We start from the raw sequence: 23735 nt of genomic DNA, 5'->3' as shown, positions 1-23735 counted from the left end.
CCCAGCACTTTGTGAGGATGAGGCATGAGGATCGCTTCAGTCCAGGAGTTTGAGACCAGTCTGGGCAACATAGGGAGACCTCCTATGTTTTTAAGTTAAAAAAAAAAAGCCAGGCATGGTGGCACCAGCCTGTGGTCCCAGCTACTCAGGAGGCTGAGGTGGGTGGATTGCTTGAGCTCAGGTGACGGAGGCTGCAGTGAGCTCTGATTGAGCCTCTCCACCCCAGCCTGGATAATAGAGCAAGACCCCGTCTCCCAAAAAATAAATAAAATAAAAAATAATAATAATAACCAGCAGCATTTCCCGAGCCCTCTCTAGTATCTGTTGCTATCTCATTAGCTACTCATAGAAACCTATAAAGTACAATCATTGCCGCTCTTTTGTAGGGGAGGGACTGAGATTCCAAGAGGCCAATTTCCCAAACTTAGGCAGCTGGAGAATGATAGACCCAGGACACAAACCTAGGCCCATTCATTCATTTAACACTTTTTATTGAGCACCTACTGTGAGTCAGGCACTGTGCGGGTCTCTGAGGAGACAACTGTCTGTAAAAGCCGAGGTAGTCCTATTCATGGCACCCAGAGTTGGCTGGGAGCTGGATGGGAGAGCACTGGAGGAGAAATACCATCTGGAGCATGGGCTCAGTCCATGTCCTCAACCACTACACAAGGGACAGGAAGGCAGAAACTTAAGCTTGGATTCTAATGCCTGAAAGGCCAAGAAAAATGTTTCAGTCTCCCTCTCTCACCATTCCCATCTGCAAGTGGGGGCTCTGCTGTTGATCAGCTTTGGCTAATGATGTTCAATTTCGAATCAGCCTTTGGACTTTGACAGGGGAGGCACAGACCATCAAGGAGAGGGGACAAACTTTGAAATAGGCAAATTCTCGTTCAATCCTAACTCTGCCACTTACAAGCTGCATTGCCTTTGGGAGGTGGTTTAGCAACTCACTCTCCTCACCTGTCAAATGGGCTGGTATCACTGTCTTGTGCATTCCCTGCGAGAATTAAATTAGGTTTGTATGCCAATCGCCAGTCCCAGTGCTTGGTATATAAGGGCATTTCATAAGTGTCAGTTGCCCTTCCAAGGCTCTGAGGTCCTCCCATGGTTCCATGAGCCCCACCCACAAGACTCGAGCTCCAGGAGTGATATTTAAGGCCCCACTGTGGGGACATGTTTCTCCACACTAGGTTAAATGTGGAAAGGAACATTTTGCTGTCTTATTTCTTCAAATGAAATGACACGCAAACTGTCCCGTTTCTTACCTCCCCACACATATACTCACCAGATGATACCCACCTCTACTTTTTCTAGGAACTCACACTCCCCCACCCCCATCCTTTGAAGTAGGCCTGGAAGCCAGGTTTGTGCCATGCAACCTCACCCAGATGGACGACTTCTCCAAACTGGGCCACTTGGATTCCCTCTCCTAGAATATGGAATTAGGACTAGTGAGTCAGTTGTGCTGTGCCTATAGTCCTAAAAGCTGCAGAGCTGAAAGCAGAGGACTTTTACTATGAGGATGAAACAGCTTCCAGAGCTCTGAGCAGGACCGATGGCATAATTGCAGGGACCAAAGCAAAATGAGAACCTGAGGCTCTTTATTAAGAATTTCAAGATGGCGGCAGCAGAGCAGTAAACCACGTTTAGGCCCTTATGAGTGTCGGGCCCTGTGAAACTTTACAGATCACACGCTCAAGAAGCTGGCCCTGACCCTTATGAGTGTTGGGCCCTGTGAAACTTCACAGGTCACACACTCAAGAAGCTGGCCCTGACTCTGGGTTTCTCAAGACCCATCCTCTGAATCCCGTTCAGTTCTTCCTTCCATTAGCCTGAGTTGTTTTCTGTTACTTGCCATGCAAGAATCCTAACACCCTCTCTCTGGCTTCAAGCATGAACTTTAATGCAAAACAAATGATAAGTGGCCTCAGAGCCTCTGCACCCACCTGTCAGTGTCATCCACGGGGATCCCTTTGCCCCCAAGCCCACAGTAGCAGCCATATCTGTAATATGAGAAGAAGGCACTCCACCCCGTGATGTGTTTGACCATCCTCTGAAACTGCCAGAAACTGCTGTGGGTGGGGGCTGCCACCACCGATGAGAAAAAAAGGAAGAAGGAAGTTGCAATGAGCATGATGCTGCCTTGATGTCCCCTCCCCTTACTAGAATGCTGAGCATTGGAAATATCATCAAATCCCCAAAGCGAAGTGCAAGGGGCATGGCTGGAATCATCAGCCCCTTTCCTGGGGAAGAAAATAGGTTCAGATTTGCCCCTGTAACACAGTTAGTTTTTTGCTAACCCGGATGAATACCCAGTTTCCATGAGGTTCAGGACAAGGCTCTCCCATCAACCATAGTCTTCCCCCTCAAAGCAAGAAACTACAGTCCTAGGCAGAACACCCTCGGGTCTGATGCAACATGAATGGGAAAAGTTCAAAGCTGGAAATGCCAGTCCCTCCAGATGTCATCAGGCCTTTACTATCTCACAGGAGAAACAAAATACTTAAGAGGCAGGACAGGTATCCTCAATTATTATTTTTTTAAATGGCAAGTACACATGAACTCAGCTGTTTTTGCTTCTCCAAGATGCTTATGAGAGTGGGCACAAATGCATACACAAAATGGTTTGCTGAAGCATTATCTGTGATATCAAAAAATTGGAAACCACCCACATGTCCACCGACAGGGGGATAATAACAAAATTATGTGTCTCAAAAATAAACTACATTTGATAGCACTATCTCTAGGCAATTGGGATTGAAGAGAAAGAAACGGGCAACATTCATTTTATACATGTCTCTGCTGTCTCATGTCTTTTCACAATAAGCATGTGTTCCCTTTCCTTCTTCTTTTTTTTTTTTTTTTTGAGACAGAGTTTCGCTGTTGTTGCCCAGGCTGGAGTGCAACGGTAGGATCTTGGCTCACTGCAACCTCCGCCTCCCGGGTTCAAGCAATTCTCCTGCCTCAGCCTCCTGAGTAGCTGGGATTACAGGTGCCCGCCGTCACACCTGGCTAATTTTTTGTATTTTTAATAGAGACGGGGTTTCACCATGTTGGTCAGCTGGCCAGGCTGGTCTTGAACTCCTGACCTCAGGTGATCTGCCCGCCTTGGCCTCCCAAAGTGCTGGCATTATAGGCATGAGCAACCGTGCCCGGCCCAGCATGTGTTCCCTTTCTATTATGGTGTTTTGAATGTGTGTGTGTAAAGGCTGTATAGAGGATGTATATCAAACTCTTATTTTTTTTTTTTTTTTTTTGAGACAGAGTCTGGCTCTGTTGCCCAGGCTGGAGTGCAGTGACGCAATCTCAGCTCACTGCAAGCTCCGCCTCCCGGGTTCACGCCATTCTCCTGCCTCAGCCTCCCTAGTAGCTGCGACTACAGGCACCCGCCACTATACCCGGCTAATTTTTTGTATTTTTAGTAGAGACGGGGTTTCACCATGTTAGCCAGGACGGTCTCGATCACCTGACTTCGTGATCCACCCGCCTCGGCCTCCCAAAGTGCTGGGATTACAGGCGTGAGCCACCGCGCCCGGCCTATCAAACTCTTAAGAGTGGTCACATCTGGATGTAGGGAAAAAACTGGGGTCTGGGGAGGATGAGGAGGAGCTTTACCCTGTTGCTATATACTCATTTATTTTACTTTTTAATTATAAGCATGTAGTAAATTTGCAATAAAAATACAATAAAGACATGAACTTGAAGAAGAGAAAGAGAAATAGAGTTTGGGAGAGTTTTCTCAGATGCCTTCGATCTCACTATCATGTTCAGTCTAAACGGTGGTGTGGGGGAAGAAGCCCATGGGTGGTCACTGCTGCCCAAGCAGTCCCTGGAGCCGCACTCAGGGGCTGATCTTCAGGACACACTGAGGGGCTACAGAGGCGGTCATCCTGCATACGGGTGTCCTCCTGCACTATCACCTTGCAAAGTGTAAATTCCACCACTCATTGTGGGGAAAGGAAGTCTGTTTTTGATATCTTTGACTTAGGGACTCAAAAGTTATTGTGACTCAATTGAAAGAGACAGGAAAATGGATCTGGACAAACCTCCACTCAACGAATCCAGCAAAAGAGTCTTTCAGTCTCCAGTAGACCCCAAACTGTTTCCCAGTAGGTCCTTCTTCACTTTGCAGAGGTAAGCAATTGGATCTGCCAGCAGCAATGACTTATAACTACCAATTATCCCATAAGTCACCATAAAAATGTCTTTCTGATAAACATTAATTATTCTTAAATTAGCTGGATATATGTCTGCATTTTTGTTCTGAATCCAAATGGCCTTAAATAAAGGCTACTAGCATCCAAAGGAAAAAAGACTCTTGGGGGTGAGGGGGGTAAAATAGTAGTCAAACTCCCTTTCTAGCAAATGGTTGGCAACCTCTGATTTCCTAGACACTTTATAAGATCCCAACACTGGGATCAGCCCATTTTATAGCAGAAACAGAAGCAAGAGGACGTTGGTGGGAGCCCGTTCCCTTCCTGATTCTTTTCTGCGGGATTTGTGACTTCCCTCACCTGGTGCCACCTGGAGAGTCCCCCCTCCCACTGACATAAACAGGAAGACAGAAGCTTGGTGCTGTCCCACCAAGCTCTCTACTTACAGCAGGAGAGGAGGAGCGTGAGGACGGCAATGACCTTCATTCCTGAGGAGACCAGGGAGTCTGAGGTTCTACAGCCACACCTTCACCTGTGTGTGAGGGGTCTCCCAGCTGAACCTCTGTTTCGGGACAAAATGACCAAAATGAGGCAAGGGTATTTGGGTGCAAAACCCTAATTGTAGTGCCTTGGAAAGACCTCAGCAGAGGACCCAAAGAAATCATTTTCAAATCTCATTCCCTTTGAATATGGTACCCTTTCTGGCATTTAGATCTGAACATATAAAAATAAGAAGGGTTCCATGGTTTTAAAAGTGCAAATGTTGGTTTGTTTGTTTTTTCCCAAATTTCTTTCTTTGGCAACATCATCCCTTCATCTCTTCTTTTTTTCTTTTGAGGAGTCTGTATTTCCTCTGTTCCCGAGCTGGAAAGACATCTATGTTGTTCATAATAGAAATCCCACACAGGAATGCCTAGCTTGGTTTGCATCTAGTCCCACAGTGCCTTCCCTCCTTGATACCCAGACATCTTATTCATCAACTTTACCTCTCTGCACCTTGGTTTCTTCTCCTGTAGAGTGATACTAGAAATTCCTGTTAATAATTTCAAGGCTTTATTTTAAGGGTTTCACAGGTATTACATGGTTTAACCCTTACAACTCCTTCTGTTCTATTATCATTTTGAAGATGGGTAAACTGAGACCCAGAGAGGTTGAACAAATTCCTCACGATCACATAGCTGTCTACTTTACAGACCCATTGTGGGACCTGCTGGAATAATGAAAGTAAAACTGTTTTGTACTATCAAATGCAGTCACAGGTAGACACAGAATTCATATTCCGATTAGTATGGGTAATGATACCCATATTAGAACAGTAGAGGAGAATGTGGGTTGCAGCCCTGCCATGGAGCTGCCAGGGATCAGTCAATGGCTTTCTTTACATACAAGTGGTCTTTATAGCCCCCATCATAAAATAGGCTAAATCTGGTAATGTCAGGACTTGGAGTGTGAAACAATAGCTCAGTTGAGCCTAGAGAATTTGGCAGGTGCAGAGCTGGGGCTAGATTTACACCTGGTGTAAATCTTTCCTGGTGGCAAAGCTTCCCAGGAAAACTTCAAAATGACCATCCTGCTGCAGATCCCTGGGAGAGTTAATCAGGGTGTCTTTGCTATCTTCCCCCTTTGGCAACATTCTGGTGGATGCTGTGAGGCCGGGCCCTGACCAGGCCTGGTCCCAGCCAACCTTCACTTCAACTGCTGTGCGGGGTGTTTTTTAATTAGGTTCTGTCTCTACAGACTTGCTTCCTTTTTCCCTTTTGAGTCTGAAAAAAAAAATCATGTGCAGGTTTAGCCCACGAAAAAGGGGCTCAGTTCTTTTGAATGAGAAGGTGATGACACTTTAGAGAGATAAAGAAACGGACCTGGGTGCATTACTGGTCATGAAATCCAATAGACTCTTATTAAGCACCAACTATGAGCTCTTCTAATGAGAACATTCTGACCCAAGGAAGCTGCCAAGCTGGCTGGAGAGACCAAATAGGTAAACAGAGACCAAATATAGCCCCAAAGCCCCATGTGGGCAGCAATTCTGTTTGGTTCTCCATTAGTTCCCGAATGCTTCACACAGTCCTGGCAGGCCCCCTCTTCAGGGCTGGGGTACCAGCTGCTGCTGACGCTCTCCCTCACTGGGAACCACCCTCTGCTGCAGGTATCGCGTGGCCCAAGGTTATGGCCCCTCCCAGGGAAGACAGGAGAAGGAGTCTCTAGCCAATCCCTGGCTGGGGTGATAGTTTAAAGGGCCATCCCTTGTCTTTTTCAGGATAGCTCTGAAAGGTGGTCCCAGCCCCAGAGCTCCCTGTGGCCTCAGCAACTGCCTCTGTGTGTCAACTTCTCCCACTATGTCAGTTTCTGTGTGTGTGTGTGTGTGTGTGTGTGTGTGTGTGTGTGTGTGTTAGCTTGTCCCTCTGTGTCAGCTTCTCCCTTTATGTCAGTTTCTGTGTGTGTGTCAGCCTCTCCCTTATGTGTCAGCTTCTCCATGTCAGTTTCTCTGTGTGTGTCACCTTCTCCCTCTATGTCAGTTTCTGTGTGTGTGTGTGTGTGTGTGTGTGTGTGTGTGTGTGTATGCTAGCTTGTTCCTCTGTGTCAACTTCTCCCTTTATGTTGGGCTCTGTGTGTGTGTGTGTGTGTGTGTGTGTGTGTGTGTGTGTGTGTGTCAGCTTCTCCCTCTGCGTCAACTTCTCCCTTGTGTGTCAGCTTCTCCCTCTATGTCAGCTTCTCTCTGTGTCAGCTTCTCCCTCTATGTCAGTTTCTCCCTTCCTTGTATGTCACCTTCTCCCTCTGTGTCAGCTTCTCCCTTCCTTGTATGTCACCTTCTCCCTCTGTGTCAGCTTCTCCCTCTGTGTCAGCTTCTCCCTTTTGTGTGTCAGCTTCTCCCTCTCTGTCAGTTTCTGTGTGTGTGTGTGTGTGTGTGTGTTAGCTTGTCCCTCTGTGTCAGCTTCTCCCTTCCTTGTATGTCACCTTCTCCCTCTGTGTCACCTTCTCCCTCTGTGTCAGCTTCTCCCTTTTGTGTGTCAGCTTCTCCCTCTCTGTCAGTTTCTGTGTGTGTGTGTGTGTGTGTGTTAGCTTGTCCCTCTGTGTCAGCTTCTCCCTCTGTTGGCTTCTCTGTGTGTGTCAGCTTCTCCGTCTCTGTCAGTTTCTGTGTGTGTGTGTTAGCTTGTCCCTCTGTGTCAGCTTCTCCCTCTATGTCAGTTTATCTGTGTGTGTCACCTTCTCCCTCTATGTCAGTTTATCTGTGTGTGTCACCTTCTCCCTCTATGTCAGTTTGTGTGTGTGTTACCCTGTCCCTCTGTGTCAGCTTTTCCCTCTATGTTAGCTTCTCTGTGTGTGTGTCAGCTTCTCTCTTGTGTGTCAGCTTCTCCATGTCAGTTTCTATGTGTGTATGTGTGTTAGCTTGTCCCTCTGTGTCAGCTTCTCCCTCTATGTCAGTTTCTCTGTGTGTGTGTCAGCTTCTCCCTTGTGTGTCAGCTTCTCCCTTTATGTCAGTTTGTGTGTGTGTGTGTGTGTGTGTGTGTGTGTGTGTGTGTGTGTGTGTGTGTTAGCTTGTCCCTCTGTGTCAGTTTCTCCCTCTATGTTGGCTTCTCTGTGTGTATGTGTGTTAGCTTCTCCTTCTGTGTCAACTTCTCCCTTGTGTGTCAGCTTCTCCTGCTATGTCAGCTTCTCTCTGTGTGTCAGCTTCTCCCTCTGTGTCAGCTTCTCCCTTCCTTGTATGTCACCTTCTCCCTCTGTGTCAGCTTCTCCCTTGTGTGTCAGCTTCTCTCTGTGTGTGTTAGCTTCTCCCTCTGTGTCAGCTTCTCCCTTGTGTGTATGCTTCTCCCTCTGTGCCAGCTTCTCCCTTGTGTGTTAGCTTCTCTCTCTATGTCAGCTTCTCCTTTGCATGTCAGCTTCTCCCTCTCCCCATTCTTCCCTTGCTCACTTCCCGACGGCTGTATCTCCTGGAGCCTCCCAGCAACATACTTTTTTGTGTCAGAGTCTGTTTCTAGGGAGCTCAGTCTGCATCCATGTGGAATGATAAGCACTGCTCCAGTGACTGTATAAATGCCTCTGAGCTCAGAGGAAGGAGCAGTGAACTCTCTTGGGAAGGTCACAGAAATCTTCCCAGGAGAGGTGGTATTTGAGAAGGCCTTAAATTCCCCTTAAGTTTATGCTCTGCTCCTGTTTACTCCTCACTACAACCCTACCAGGCAGGTTCTATCACATTCACATTTGACAGAGGAGGAGACCAAGTCTCTGAGAGCGGAAGTAACCTGAAAAAGTCCACACAGCTATGAAGTGGGCTGGGACTTAAACTCTCGTCCCTTTCTCCAAATCCAGTGCTCTTCCTCCTTGCCAGTCTCCCTGCCTAGACTTCTTGTTCGTGTGGCATTTTGAAGGTTTGAGGGCATTTTCATGCACTGACCTTCACAGCTATGACTCAGGCATGGTTCTCTCCATTTGACGAGTCATTTGGGGCTGCCTAGGATTGTGCTGAAGCTAAAGCAAGAGCACAGGACCAGAGGGCCCGAGGCTTGATGAGGGGCAAGAATGTAGAAAGCATGGCATTGCCTCCCACGCCAGCCCCTAGGGCAGCAGCCAGTAAGTTGCGGAGTCCCTAGACGCCACCATCTGGGTCCTTTGCTGGACCCATCAATTCAGCTTTTATCAACAGTGATGAAACACTGGTTGGCTTTCCTCCCCATAGAGAAAATAGGATGGATGGAGCCTGTAAGCTCATTAAGGACAGAGGTCATGTCTGTTTTGTTCACCTCTTTATCCCTAGTGCCTTCTTATCAGTGCCTGGCACAAACTAATACTACCCACAATGATGACTAACGTATATATCACACTTATGCCTTGCAGGGGTTCTGAGCACTTTATATATATTTACTCACTAAATCTTCACATCCCCTAGCTAGATAAGTGCCATTATTACCCTCATTTTGCAGATAAGGAAACTAGGCATGCAGAGATGGGCAGTAAATAAATATTTGAGGCATGAATGAATGAGTGAATGAGTGTTAAGAGTCTTATCATACTTCAAGTTACAGAAATAAAAACAATAACTGCAACCCCTCGAGTACCAACAGGAGGCTAAGCACAGGATGTGAATTAGGATTCTCCTTGAATCCTCCCGAATCCTCCCGATGAGGCATATACAATTAATTCCAGTTTACCAGTAACGGTAATTGAAGCTGGCACAGGTCAGGTCATTTGTCCTGCAAACTGACAGGTCCCAGACTTAACCCCAGGTGTGTCTGACTCTAAAGCTGGCACTCCTAATCCTTGAAAGCTCTCCTGCTTCCATGCCTATCCAAAACACCACCGAGAAGGCAAAACCCAAAACAGCCCAAGCCGTGAAGCAGGTATCACAACACTCTTAGACTCTTGTTTTAGATGCAATTCTAACAAGCTGCTCAGCTTCATTTCTCAGGCCCAGCAGCCGGACAGGAATGGAGTTAGAGCAGCTTCTCTTAATAGGAAGATAAGAGAGGGGTGATTAAAGCGATAATCAACGAAGCCTAGGAGCCTGGGTCATTGTGTGTTGGGGCAGCTGACTCCATCCACATCAAACTAGTGCACCTGGAGCACAATTATTGACTGCGAGTTGCCAAGGAAAGGTAGCATTGTACAAGAGACTGCAAGGGTGGAGAGCAACTAACTCAGGGGCCTATGTCACAGAAGAGGGCTGGAGTTGTTCTGCTACTTCCTGACAGATTTAAACAATCTGAGCCTCACCTTCCTCCACTAGAGAGGTGGAGACAATGATTCTGGCCCCCCACAGAATGCCAGCAAGATTCCACAAGCTCTTGAAGGTGAAAATACTTGGTCAACAATAGCCAAGGTGAGTTACAGTGTTTGATGTGTTCTGCTTAACAAGACTGGAAAGTAGGCTATACATTTGGATATTTTCCAACAATATGGGGAAATAATAAAAAGCTGCGATACAGTCATGCACCATATAATGACATTTTGGTCCAATGACAGACCACACATACGATGGTGGCCCCATAAGATTATAAGGTAGCTGCGCTATATAGGCATACCACTTTTTTAATCTTTTATACCATATTTTAAATTGTACCTTTTCTATGTTTAGATCTGTTTGGATACACATATACTTACTATTGTGTTACAATTGCCATTGTGTTACAGTATTTAGAACAGTAACATGCTGTACAGGTTTGTGGCCTAGGAGCAACAGGCTATACCATATAACCTAGGTGTGTAGCAGGCTAGACCATCTAGGTTTGGGTAAGCACACTCCACAATGTTTGCACAATGACAAAATCACCTAGCAATGAAGTTCTCAGCATGTATCCCCGTGGTTAAGTGACCCATGTCTGTACTTCAAGGGTTAAGTTTCATCATCCAGAAACTTCCCTCTTGCAGATCCCCTCAGGAAGCTGATCACAGGAGCCACAACTAACTGCCAGCCTCTTGGCCTTGCTACTAGAATATCCACCTGGTTCACCTCCTGCTTAAAGGTTACCCATGATCTCAATCCACATGTCTAATGAGACCAAGGACAGGCAGAGCAGGACACTGACTATAGACTCTGAAATCTACAAGTCACTAATTCGAAATGGAGCCAAACACTCTGTGGGGACAAGCCACTAAGAAACCGGGGCTCCCGGCTTCAGCCAGCCTCTGGGGAGGTCATTTGGACTCCAAGCCACATATGGTTGGGGAGGATACCAATTAGCAACTTGCTGGATTGCTGAGTGGAAACGCTAGTCTTGGAATCAGCACCACCATCATCATTGCTGAGCACATATCACAAAGTAAGCATTGTGTGGACAAGGCAGGGGGTTCCGAGACAGGTAAGTTCCTACCTTCATGGAGCTCATAACCTACTGAAGGAGATGTACACTGTAAGTGAATATGATGCAATGACAGCCCTCACTAAGCACTTGGCACATGTGTTATCTCATTTCAGCCACACAACAATCCTGTGCTTATCATCTCCATTCTAGAGATGTGGAAACTGACATCCAGCAAAAGTAAATCATTTACCTAATGGCTTCAGCAGGCAAGTGGTGAAGCCAGGATTCAAACTCAAGCTTTGGCGTCAGAGGCCATGCCTGCAGTCCCTACGACCAGTGCAACGGACTGGTACAGATAAGGGCCATGGGGGAACACGCAGGTGAGGAGCTTGGGGGTGGGACTCTGGGGTCCAGGGTGGGCTTTGGAAACAGCTGGATGCAGGTTGTAAAATTGCTCTGCTGCTCCTTCACCAGGGGGCTCCCTGAGACTCCACTATTTTCTAAAGCAAAGGAGGGCTATGATGCCTCCATGAAGGAGCGTTGTGAAGATGAAGGGAGCAGACCTAGGGAGGGTGCACAGCGCCATCTTGGGCATGTTCCACTGGACCAAAGGCGACCGGAGAGAGCACATGAGCTTTTGTGGGGAGGCTGTGGTCAGGAAAGGGCTTCACGGAAGAAGTGGCTTTTAAGATGGGCCTTGAAGGATCAGTCATTTTGGCTTAACTTCAAGGAAGAGAGCAGGGTGGGGCAGGCATGAGCAAAGACACTGGAGATGAAAAAGCTGGGGCCCATCTGGGGAGCAAGCTGGCTGCAGCCCAGGGAGAGAGCTGGAGAGTAGATTGGGACATGGCTAGAAAGGAAGGTGAGTCCACATTTCAGCTGGCAGGGCAATGACCTCTGCCCATGTTTACTGAGATCCACTCCGGGTATGTGCCAGACACCAGGCATTATCGGGTCCGTCCTTTGAAGACATCCTCTTTACAGAAGTTGGGGGACAAAGGCAGCAGAGGCACAGCAATGGACTGGCGCCTTCCTTTCCTCCTCTCCTGCCTCCCCCTGGGGCTGGGCATTACACAACACTGGAGAGCAAAAGGCAGGTACTGCTGACGTTAACTGCATGTACTGCTGACATTAAACAGACCGCCATTTCACTGTGCACTGGCAAAGGCACGCACACACACACACACACACACACACACACACACGGGGTGAGAAGCCAACTTGATTCTCCAAAGGATTGCATAATTCTTAGGTGATTTTAAAATAGCTGGTGAAGAATCCACTTTAATCTTTTTTGGGTGGGTGATGAAGGGCTGAAGAGCATCGCTAAGACACTTTTGACAGAATCATTAACAAGAAATAAGCCGCCAGCACTCAGTTGCAAAACGAGCAGCTCCTAAAACCACCATCTTTTACACATTCCAAGGGCCACAGAGGCTTCCTGGATGACCAGAGTGTGTGAGGGGGCAACCCAAAGAAGAGGCCTGGCCCAGCTCAGGCCCTCCCCAGCAACCCCCACGGGTCACACACTTCCCTTCTGAGATAGGCAGAAACACCACCACTGACATGATCTTCTTTCACGGCCCCCAAAGAACTGTCTTGTCTGTGCCAATCGCTTGGCACCTAATCGTGTCCAGCCTGTGCCTGCTATTCTACCCTGGGCTCCAATTGTATTGAAAATAATCTGATTTGTAACTCTTTATCAGTGTGAAATGCATTCTCTCAACCAGACTCTGAACGTCTTGAAAGACGGTTAGAATTGTGCTCCTGTCGCAATCCTGTGTCCACATGTCCGGGACAGACCAGATAGCAAATATTTTACCACATACTAGATAATGAATCTATGGTTCTTTTTTTGTTTGTTTTTGGAGAGATAGCGTCTCGCCATGTCACCCATGGCTGGTCTCAAACTCCTGGCTTCAAGCGATCCTCCCGCCTCGGTCTGTCAAAGTGCTGGGATTACAGACGTGAGCCACCGCATTTGGCCTGAATCTATGGTTCTTGTATGTCTACTAACATCATCTTCTAATGATACTGTCAGTAAATTATTCATCTGCATATCCCATGAGTCTAGAACAGAGCTTGGCAGACAATAGTCCAGTTAAGACTTCTTTTGAAGAAATCTTAATTCCACCTTGGAAGAAAGACTTCATCCATGAGGTTGGGACCTGAAGGGTGAGTGGGAATTAGGCAGATGAGGGAGGGTCGGGAGGAATCTTCTAGGGTCAGAGGGAGTGTGAGGGTGTGTACATGTGTGGCTGTGTGGCCAGAAACGGGCTTCCAAGCACCCATGGAGGAGTAATTTACCTTGGAGAGAATCAGAAGACATTAGAACTGGAGGGAGGAAGGAAAGCAAGGAAGCGTAGGCAGGCAAGTTTGCAGGTCTGATGGCAGAAGGCTGAGGAAGTTTCCATATGATGGCTTCTATTTTCTCTCTGAAGAGGGCAGTAAAGGTATCTTCTAAGAGGGAGGAGGGAGGGAGGTGGGAGAGGGAGAGGTGGGAGGTTTCGCAAGCAAAACAACGTTTTGAAATAGCCATTGAGAAGAAAGGAGAGGCTGGGCGAGGTGGCTTATGTCTGTAATCCCAGCAATTTGGGAGGCTGAGGCGGGAGGATCACTTGGGCCCAAGACTTCAAGACCAACCTCAGCAACATGGCAGAACCCCATTCTACAAAAAATAATAAAAATTAGCCAGGCATGGTGGTGCAAGGCTGTAGTCACAGCTACAAGGGAGGCTGAGCTGGGGAGGTCCAGGCTGCAATGAGCTGTGATTGCACTACTGCACTCCAGCCTGGGTGAAGGGGTGAGACCCTGTCTCCCCTTCAGAAAAAAAAAAAAAAAAGGAAGAAAATGAGGAAAGGAGGGAGAGAGAACCCAGTGGTCTGTCGGGGACGGAAGTACAGGGCTGAAGGTCTAACTGAGGTTACAGACCTCGTGTTTCTGTTACACCAAGGTGTGTGGCTGGCCAAGACTTCTTCAGTACCCGTGTGTAGGTGGACTGATTTGGCTTGAGGTTTCATCAGATGGAAGGAGAGCAGGACTCGGGGAGGGAGGATCGTTTTGAGAATGCCGAGGTAACGGGTCAGGATAGGGAAAAAGCAGATTGATAGCGAGGGGGAAAGCAGAGACAGCAATGGACAGGAAACCCAAAGATGGTGAAAAACAGATACAGCGGAAGTGACTCAAGTGGCTGGAAGTGGAAGAGATTGTGGCTGGGGACATCAAAGGAGGTGCAGATGCTGTTGATAAGGTTCCCAGTGTGGCCCCGGAGTGGGAGGCTGATGTGAAAAGAGGTCAGGGAACTGGCGCTGAAAGGGCTGTACTGAGGATGGGGTCCCTGCTCCCCAGCAACTCAGATACCCTAGAAGCATCCACTCAGAGTCTAGGGTTCCGAGAATCCATCAGTCCCACAGCCTCATTTTAAAACCAGGGACACTGAGAGGGTCAGGGCCTGACCCAAGGTGAGAAACGGGTTTTGAGACTAGTGGTGCTGCTCCCCGCTCCTCCATGCCCTGGCCAGGGCTCTCCTCCCACTCTCCCCCAGAGAGAAACAGAGGCAGGTGATGCTAGGAAGAGGAGGAGAGAAGGAGGCCGCCAGTCCCTCTCCAGGCCGGGCAATCCACTCCAGGCTCGCAATCCACCGACCTGGAGCTCACGGCCTCCGCCCTCCTGGCCCATCGGCCCCCACCCGACCCCACCCGACCCCACCCGACCCAGGCCGGTTCCGGTCACGCCGGAAGCACGTGGCCCCCCCACCCCGCGGCGTTGCCCGGAGACCAGGGTTGTTTACCAGCGGGACAGAGCCGGGCGCAGGCGGCGGATGGAGCGGAACGGCTAGGTGAGCGCGGCTGCCCGACCCCGCGGCCTGTTCTTGGCCTCCGCCGGGCCTAGAAGGGGCCCGGGGGAGGCCAGTCCCCGAGCCCCCAGCACATCACCCGGGAGGGCCTCCCCAGACCCAGCCCCGGGGACGCGAACCCCGGGAGACAGGCAAGGAGCCTGGAGAAAAGTCTGCTCCCGAGGCAAAGCAAGTCTGGCCAGAGCTCACCTTTACCAAAATAGGGTGACTCCTGGGCTCTGCAGAAACGGAGGGACCTATGCAACCGCTGGGCCATGCCCTGCAGGCTGGGATGTAGCGACGGAGACACAGACCCAGGGAGAGAAAAGGATGTCCCAGTCTCCGGCAGGGCAGAGACCGGAACCAGATGGACCCTCCCCCAGTCCTGTGCTCTTTCACTGAAGTCACTTCTCGCTTTCTAAACGCTCTTTCTCGCCCCTCCCCCAGATCCCTCCTCTGCCCCTTAAGCCTGTTGCCTTCTAGGGCGCTGGAACTTGGACATAATTGAGTTATCTCCACCACCTCCCTGCCCTTCTGACTCTGGAATCATCCCCAATTCTCTATCCAAACATTTGATCACTTGGTAGCTTGTAGTTCAGTGTGGCACTCTGCATAGGACAGTGTATTCTAATCATTAGTTTGGGGTAGAACTGGGAATGGTACCAGTTTTTTTTCATTCTCAGGCCAACCACCATCTCCTGTTGGTTCTTCAGAGCATTTTTATCCTGAAAGCCTGGTGGGGGTGTGGGTTGGGGGGGGCGGGATGGCAACGGATAGGATTAACTGATACAGTTTTAAAAGACCAATTCAAATGTATGTATCTTGGTATATACCAGCAGATGGTATGTAGGTGGTTATATTTTACTGCATATACTGTAGGCTTAGATTTGGGTTGTGAGTGAAATAGGGTGGTCTGACCCTGTGGTGGGTGGTGGGCACCCTTAGAAAGCAGGAGCCCTGCTTTAGCTTCTCCTATCCACATTTTCTTCTTTCCAGTTGATTTGGTGATGAATCTTAAGGAATGGGCACCTGCCCTTCTGGCAACTTCTTGGAAACAGTTGGCAGTGTTTGCTTCCTGACTCCTAGCAGGCCGCTGGGGTGCAGCTATTGTGTTTAAGTAAACAGGCCACTCGCCTATTCAGCTTGGCAGCTTGATAGATGCCTACGCCTAGATCTTGTCAAATCAGTTTGTGGTTGAGCGGCTGCCAGGCCTAGAGGTGGTGAAATGAACTCAGCAGGGATAATCATGGCTGCTGCTAGGAGCCTTCCTGGACTGAGGGTGGTGGGCAGAGTTCAGGACCCGAGGTGTGAATATAAAGGCACAGTTGGCCCACATCCCCAAACACCTGTTTCCCCCACCGCCCCATCCCTGTGTGATGGATGCTGGGGAGAGCTGGTGTTCCCTCCGTGTAACAGATGGTCCCTGTGCTCAGGAGGAGGCAGTGGGTTATGAAAGCAGGTTGGATATAATGGTTTTACCTGAAGGAGGTGTTAGTCTCTAAATAACCATGAGTGGGCTCCTAGGAATTAGTCATAATTGAGGTTTTTCTCTGAGATAGCTCACAGTCATGTTATCTTATGACCAGGGTGTCTTGAATATGACACCCCCTGAACATGGATAATTATATAGAACCAAAAGGTATAGAAAGTGCATGCACATACTCAAGTTTTACTGTTAAAAATAATCCCACAGAGAGCCTGTGAGAACACATGACTCTCCTCATCAAAGTTGTTAAGGAAGAGGTTTCTAAGTTACCAAACTCACTGACAGTTAAACCTTCCTGAGGCATGTGTGGGTGTTGGAAGCCAAGCCTGTGATAATTCTGTAGAAGCTGTGGCAAATTAATAGCCATTCCACAAGTGGGGAGGGTGGGCCGAGAGGGGCGTGGGTTTGCCTCTGGAGCTCATCTTTGGCAGAGCAGTTGGACAGTTATGACCTTCTCCTGCCATCCTGAGTGAAAGTGCAGAGCTGCTAATTGCCAGAGAAAGACTTGAGAAGGAGACTAAAGGGGAAAAAACACATTCTTCACAGTTGATCAGAAAATAGATGAAATTAACAAGGAGATGGGCAGTCTTTTTTGATGCCAAAACTTTGCTAAGGAGAAGGCTCCTGAGCTACTAGCAGCCAGACTGGGTGTGAAAGACGAGGGAGAAGTGGAAAATGGGAGTGGAGAGAGACTCAGGCTGTGAGTAGAATGCAGCAGACATAGAGGCCTTTAAAAGAGGGTAGCTTTGTCCAAGATTTTGAATTGAGCAGGACATCAAGAAGATATAGGGATATTATGTTGTGTTTGGTCCTGGTTTGAGTGGAGAGGAAGCGGATACTCCCTAAAATTAGGCAGCAGTGGTTACGTGCGCAGAATGGTAAGGTTAGAATACAAACCCTGAGAGGCTCAGATTACGTTGTTCAAGATTTTGTGATGAAAGGAGTGAATTTGCAGGAAGTGCAAATCATTCTGCGGGAAGTGAATTTGAGGTAAGTAAAATGTGGAATTAGAAAAGAAGTGATCAACTCGGGATTTTATTTTCACATGTTTTTGAGGCAACTGCATAGGTGGTAGCTCATTGCAGTCCACCTCCCTGCATTTCTGTGTAGTGGACAGGGCAGGCATGAGTTTCAGGACTCACCCAGCTGGTTGACTAGGAGTAGAATCACCGAGGACACAAGGGGAAAAGTTCTAGAGCAAAACAAGGAAGGCTTTTGAACTTAGCACATAGGAAGCACTAAACAGACAACCCGAAGCAAACAACAACGACAACAAAAAAAACACTTAACGTTTAATTAAGTTTCTACCACGCACTAAGCCTGGTGCTTCCCGCCTTACCTACATTATTTCATGTTATTATCCTCATGTTACAGACAAAAAGACTGATGTTCTGAGGTATTTAAGTAATACCTCTAAGATCATTTAGCTAATTTGATAGATGAGGAAAGTTTTGTGCCAGAAAGGTAGAGTGATTGCCCCTTGATCAGGTAGCTAGCCAGTGGCAGAGAAGCTGAAATTGAACCCACACCTTGTGACACCTGGTCCTCTGTCCTTGCTCCCAAATATGCTGTTTCTTGGGGACCATGAAACACTGGAAAGTCACCAGAAGGTCTTTAGAAGGCTAGGAGAGGCCAGGTCAGCTTTCAAGCAGAGAAGGCAGGAGTCACAGTGGTGGTCAGGATTCAGAGGGAGGCAGGGAGCCCAATAAGATGTCTGCAATGTTTAGGGAAAGATGGAACTGGAGATTGGGAGGAGGAGGTGCTGGTAGTAGTGTTAGTGAAATGGCCACCAAGATGGCAATGAAAGAGGAGGTGTCATGGTTTAGCAATTCCGGGTCTGCACAGAGAAATGTTCACGCCTCCCACCATGCTTCAGTTCATTGCTTCTGGTGGATTTAACCAGCACTCACACAGATTTTTGGTGGGAGATCCAAATACAGAGGCCCCAGGGTGCCTATCAGGTAGCTGGGAAGACAGAAGTCTGAATAGCTCGGGAGGCTGAGGCACAAGAATTGCTTGAACCCAGGAGGCGGAGATTGCAATGAGCTGAGATGGCGCCACTGCATTGCAGCCTGAGTGATGGAGTGAGACTCTGTCTCAAAAAAAAAAAGAAAAAAGAAAAAAAGAAATGTGAGCAGCTAGCAGACATACAGAATGTGATGTGCTGGGCTCAGGAAGCAGCTTGTTTGGGTACAGAGGACACAGGACCGGGTGTCACAAGACCTGGGTCCTATCTCCAGCTCTGCCACCAGCTGGCTGTGTGACCGTCGGGAAATCACTCTACCTTTCTGGCTCATACATCTGTAGAATTAGCATGCGCCCAGAGTTGCTGTAGGACAGGGACCAACAAATGATGGCCCACAGCCCAAATCCGGCCCGTCACCTATTTTGTGTGGCTCATGAACTAAGAATAGCTTTCACATTTTTAAATCATTGAAAAAGAATCAAAAGAGAGTATTTTGTGACACATGAAAATTATCTGAAATTCAAATTTCAGAGTCCAAAAATGAAGTTTTATTGAAACACAGCAGGTTTTCTGGTTTTTACCAGAAACTTCCCCCCTCCTAAAAGAATAAGAATTAGTCCCCCACCTTAATCACGCTCTGGTGCAATACTTTTTATTTTCTTCATAGCGGTTGTTAAGGAATGTCTAAAATGTCTATTTACTTGTGGGTTTTAACCCCTGTCTTTCCTCACTATAATAATTTACATTGCAAGGACTTCAGTTTGCTGATCTCTCGCAAGTGCCTAAAATAAATGAATGCATGCCTGAATGAATAAATTGCAGCTGGTGCCCCTTACTAGATGCCAGAAATTTGTGCTTATTCTGGGCACTCAGGGAGGGAATGGCTTGGATCTAGGAGTCCCAGGAAGTTTAACCCACGGTCTCCTGTTTTTTTCCTGCTTCCTTAGGGGTCTTGAGAAGCAATGGCCACAGAAGCCCCTGTGAATATAGCACCGCCTGAGTGTAGCACTGTTGTCAGCACAGCAGTTGACAACCTCATTTGGCAGCCAAACTCACTAAATATGCACATGATAAGGCCCAAGTCCGCCAAGGGACGGACAAGACCGAGTCTGCAGAAATCCCAGGGCGCGGAGGTGTGCGCTCATCATATACCATCTCCGCCTCCAGCCATTCCCTATGAGTCGCCAAGCAGCCAAAAACCAGGAGCCTGTGCACCCAAATCTCCAAACCAGGGAGCTTCTGATGAGATCCCTGAGCTGCTGCAGCAAGTACCCATTGGGGCGTCCTCTTCTCTCAATAAGTATCCAGTCCTTCCTTCCATCAACAGAAAGAACCTGGAGGAGGAGGCTGTGGAAACCGTTGCCAAAAAGGCCAGCTCACTGCAACTGAGCAGTATCCGGGCTCTTTACCAAGAGGAGACGGGCACCATGAAGACAAGTGAAGAAGATTCCAGAGCTCGAGCTTGTGCCGTGGAGAGGAAATTCATCGTCCGAACCAAGAAACAGGGCTCTTCCAGGGCTGGAAATCTGGAGGAACCATCGGACCAAGAACCAAGGTTGCTGCTTGCTGTCAGATCACCAACAGGCCAAAGGTTTGTACGCCATTTCCGGCCAACAGATGATTTGCAAACCATTGTTGCTGTGGCCGAACAGAAAAACAAAACCTCCTACCGACACTGCAGCATTGAAACAATGGAGGTGCCCAGGAGGCGATTTTCTGACCTCACCAAATCTCTGCAAGAGTGCAGAATCCCCCACAAGTCTGTGCTGGGCATCTCACTGGAAGATGGGGAAGGGTGGCCCTGAGTCCACAGCCACCCAGCTGAGGTCCTGGGTCTCTGAGCAAAGGAGCATGCTTGGGCATCGTGGCTCCTAGGCAGCCTGTTTCAAGTGCCATGTGGACCTGGTGCAGCTGGGAAGCTTGGGACTCTCGTCTGCACTGTGTGTCCTCTGAAGCAGTGAAGTCTGTGCCTGCGCCGAGTGCGCTAAGAAGCCTCCCTTCCAGCTGTTCCATTCTCTCCACCACCAGCGTAACTGGCAAGTTACCAAGGTTGTTCCTGAAACAGCAGTGATCATGACTTCTCCTTTCCAGAGTTTTGGGTCCTTCTGAACTAACGGTCCTTTTGGAACACCAGCTTGCCTTTACAGTGAACTGTGATTCTCTTGAAGCCAATGCTTTCCTGTCTGTATTTGATGCAGGATTAAACACTTCCCAGAGAGGATTCTAGTCTGGTAAATAACCACGGTGTAGGAACTATCTAACTGGCATCTGTGTTTCTTGCGAGTATTTTAAAGAAACAGGCCGTTGACCCCGTCTTTGGAAGTAGCCCTTTGCCATGCATGGTCAGTTTCTTAGGGATTTACTATTTGTGTGAGGTGGCATCTAAGGGAAGAATGGGTCTTCTTCCCCAAAACATCAGCATTTCTAAAATAGTCCTAAAGCTTGAAAGTAAGTTGCTTCCATGAGCATGGATTACCCAGTAGCTACTTTTTAATAGAGACTGACTAGGTTTACAACTTCTGGTAGCTACTCTGTGGGCTGAATTCTTCCAAAACTGAGAAAAGCCAGTGCAGTCTGATTTCTTTTGCTTTTGTCACTAATGGAATCTTTTGTTTTTAAAATGTACAAACCTATAAGTCTAAACAGGTTTGTACTGACAATCTCCTTGGCTTATCTGGGGGTGGAGCAATTGTTTTATTCCCCAGTTTCAGTGTGTTGCCCACTTCAAACATGGCGTGTCCTTTGGAGCTGTGACAGAGGTGCCTGTTCTGACTTAGAACCTCTGGAGGAGGAGGGGGGTGTCTTGGTCTCGTGTTACTTTGCTGTGCCTGTGCTGAGAGACCATGTGCCCAAGCATCTGGTTGACCGGCAGGAAGTACATCAGCCTGTCTTAGCCTGAGCTGCTTTGAAGACCATGGGGTCTTGTGTTTCCAACTTTGAAGTGCTGATGTGGACAATTTGCCAGTGTTCTCTTTTGCAAGTTCAGCCAGACTCCATGACTCATCTGATCCCTTTTATGGCCAAATCATCCTTCAGAGTAGGGAACACTCAGACATTCTGTGCGTGTTGTTCCCCCAAAGCATGGTCATCACAAAGTCCTGAGTTCTGGTGTGTGCCCCCGCCTCCTGGGTATACAGAGAGAAAGCAGGAATCAGGAGTTCCAGAAGCATATAAATGTGGCTACCCCAGCAACAAGTGCATCCTGTGCTCAGATAAGGTGCATGGTTGGGAGTGTTTTTTCTCGCACACTGAGGCTTAGCAGTGGAGATGGGCACCACTGCCATTTGCTCAGAAGAAGGCTGGTCTTGTCCTAACTGCATCCCACACTGCCCAGATCACTCTAGAACAGGTTATTTCTGAATGTTTTACAGAATTTCTTAATTACCATCCTGGTTTGGTCAGCCATTTCTTTGATTGGAAAGGTCAGCTGGGGCCAGTGGTGCCTCAGGCAGGCCCACACAACTGGCCACCTCTTCCCGTTAATGACCACAGCAGACAGAACTTGAGCCCAGCACCTAAAAGTACAGGAATTTCACTTCCCACCAGGACTCGAGCACATAACTCTGTGTCTGATCTAGGAGGCTGGGGGAAGAGCCTCCCATAAAATCACACCTACTCTGTGGTAAGAATAAAATCCCACCCACCTGGGACTTGGTAATTTCTCCAGACAGGAAAGCTTTAGAAAACTTGAGTGAAATGGAGCAAGCCTAAAAGAGTTAGAATCTTCTGTGCTTAGGGTTTGCTGCTGCTGGTGAGCATAGAATTTTGGGGTTGGGAAAAAGTGGAAGGCATAAGCATAGAAATATTTTAGGATATTTTAGGATATGTGAATAAAGCTAGACTCAAACCATCATAATAAACTTTTTTTTTGGACAAAAGATGATACTAACAATAAAAACCAACTTGTGTGAAACTGAGTCAGTGAAGAAGTGCATCTCGTATTGTAACCTAAGACTTCAGCTCCCACACACGACTGGACAGAGGGGTGTGTTAGCCTGATCTTCAGTTTTCTCATTGGGAAAGCACTTGTTCCACTGTTAGAACCAAGTCCTCCTCCCCAGACACTTCTGATGCCCACTGCAGAAGCTCCGGGGCTCCTGCTTTCAGCTTCTGTCACAGCACTTAGCTTGTCTGGATAAGAGTCACCTGAATTTTTCCTAAACATCATTCCAAGTACTCTGATTTTGAAGATTGGCAAGAACAAACTAAATCAGAATTCGGAGTTCCTGATGGCTCCACATGTTGCATTGCAGCTGAGGCTCCCAGTCCTAAATGGGCTCAACTGGCCTAGCACACTCCTCTTGGTGGCTTTAGGTGGGTCAGCCTTGCCCAATTTGGGGTCATAGACCTCAGTTATTCATTTAACCAATGGCCATTGAGGGCTTACCCGGTGCCACACTTTGAGACAAGCATGGGTGTCCTGAAAAGAAAGTGTTGGCAAGAAAACATGAACCCACTATTGGACTCTCAACTCAAACCTTACTGAAGTCAGTGGCTATAGCTTTATCTGCAAAGGACCCCAGAGTGAGGATCCCACATTGTTACTACTGGCTCTTCATCCCATCTTCTGGAGATGCTAAGGAAACTCTTCCCCACCTTTTCTAGTGATGGAGTAGGAACTTTGCATAGGACAAACCTTCACAATAGGTTACTCTAGTATATTCCCTCATAAAGTCCAATAGGTAAATTAGTCTTGGCAGCAGAAGGAACAGCAGGAGAAGTAAGTGATTCATCATCTAGAATCCAGAAAATTTGCACCAACAGATGGCAGGTGGTTATAACACAACAGTTCTTGCCCTGAGAGTATTGGGGACCCAGCCAACAGCCTTCAAGCCAGGGCACTCCTGCGGAAGAGATGGCTTGTGAACATGGCCGTGGACCCAGAGTCACCCCAGAGCTCCCATATAAAATGCTTCACAGACAGAGAAAGTAAGAGCAGCCTTCGGGCATTCATTCCAATTAACAACCTTAAAAGACTAGAGCCAGATCCACCCGCATTACAAAAGCAGGCATTCGAGGAACTAAACTTTGCTTTTGTTCATGCTCTTACCTGCTGTTTTAAATGGGTTTCTAATGTCAAATAAAGCCACCCTGCCTCTTGGGACAAAGATGTTTCTCTTTACTTAGTTTTTACAATAAAGTCCTCATAATAAGTTCGGATAAAAGAGCCTTTTACCTGGTAAGAGGATCTACTTTTCTACCTTTTAAACGGAATAATGAAGAAAGCTATATTATTTTGCTTTAGCATTAGTTTAGAAGTCATTCCAAGAATTAAGCAGGAACATCTGTTTTCTTAGTCCATTAAGGCAACACCCCACAATAAAGTTAAAAGTTCACGAGCCTATTGACTCTCATCCAGAAACCAGAACCAACCAAACCCCACCATATAACAGGGAAGGCCTGAGGTCACTTCGGAGGAGTTAGCAATCAAAGGAGAACAGACTTTTGGTGACTCAGTTACCAACACACAACACTCATAAAACTAAAATTGGGTGTTTTATTTTTTGTCTACACGGGTGGCGTGCCACTTTCCTTTCCTGATTAGGGAAGCTTC

General features: G+C 47.8%; 2 protein-coding genes across 5 annotated transcripts in view; one reads left to right on the top strand and one right to left on the bottom strand.

The window, feature by feature from the left end:
- The window catches only part of PLA2G2C (phospholipase A2 group IIC), a 72566-nt gene extending 57485 nt beyond the window's left edge, over positions 1–15081 (bottom strand). For 2 of the 3 annotated variants that reach the window (XR_008504875.1, XM_054503286.2), the window contains exons 1-3: positions 14940–15081; positions 4601–4716; positions 1947–2085 (exon numbers count right to left, since the gene is read on the bottom strand). Coding sequence is in view for 2 of the 3 variants with exons in the window: in XM_054503286.2 (XP_054359261.1) it covers positions 1947–2085; positions 4601–4640 (179 nt within the window). In the remaining variant the exon portion in view is untranslated. Of the gene's footprint in view, positions 1–1946; positions 2086–4600; positions 4717–13201; positions 13330–13825; positions 14609–14939 lie in introns of those variants that run through there. The other variant, XM_054503294.2, reaches the window with a different exon arrangement.
- Positions 14516–23289, top strand: UBXN10 (UBX domain protein 10). Of its 2 annotated transcripts, none has more exons than XM_054503227.1 (2): positions 14516–14732; positions 19129–23289. In XM_054503227.1, exon 2 carries the CDS (start codon positions 19144–19146, stop codon positions 19984–19986), a length of 843 nt encoding a protein of 280 aa, XP_054359202.1. In that variant the 5' UTR covers positions 14516–14732; positions 19129–19143; the 3' UTR covers positions 19987–23289. The 2 variants fall into 2 exon arrangements, with proteins under 2 accessions (XP_054359202.1, XP_054359207.1); XM_054503232.1 differs by lacking the exon at positions 14516–14732 and adding an exon at positions 14751–14954.
- Positions 23290–23735: the final 446 nt, after the last annotated feature.

This window comes from Pongo pygmaeus, chromosome 1 (assembly GCF_028885625.2).
Source record: "Pongo pygmaeus isolate AG05252 chromosome 1, NHGRI_mPonPyg2-v2.0_pri, whole genome shotgun sequence".
In the NCBI taxonomy this organism is placed as follows: domain Eukaryota; kingdom Metazoa; phylum Chordata; class Mammalia; order Primates; family Hominidae; genus Pongo; species Pongo pygmaeus.
This window is presented reverse-complemented; position numbering and strand designations above follow the sequence as displayed.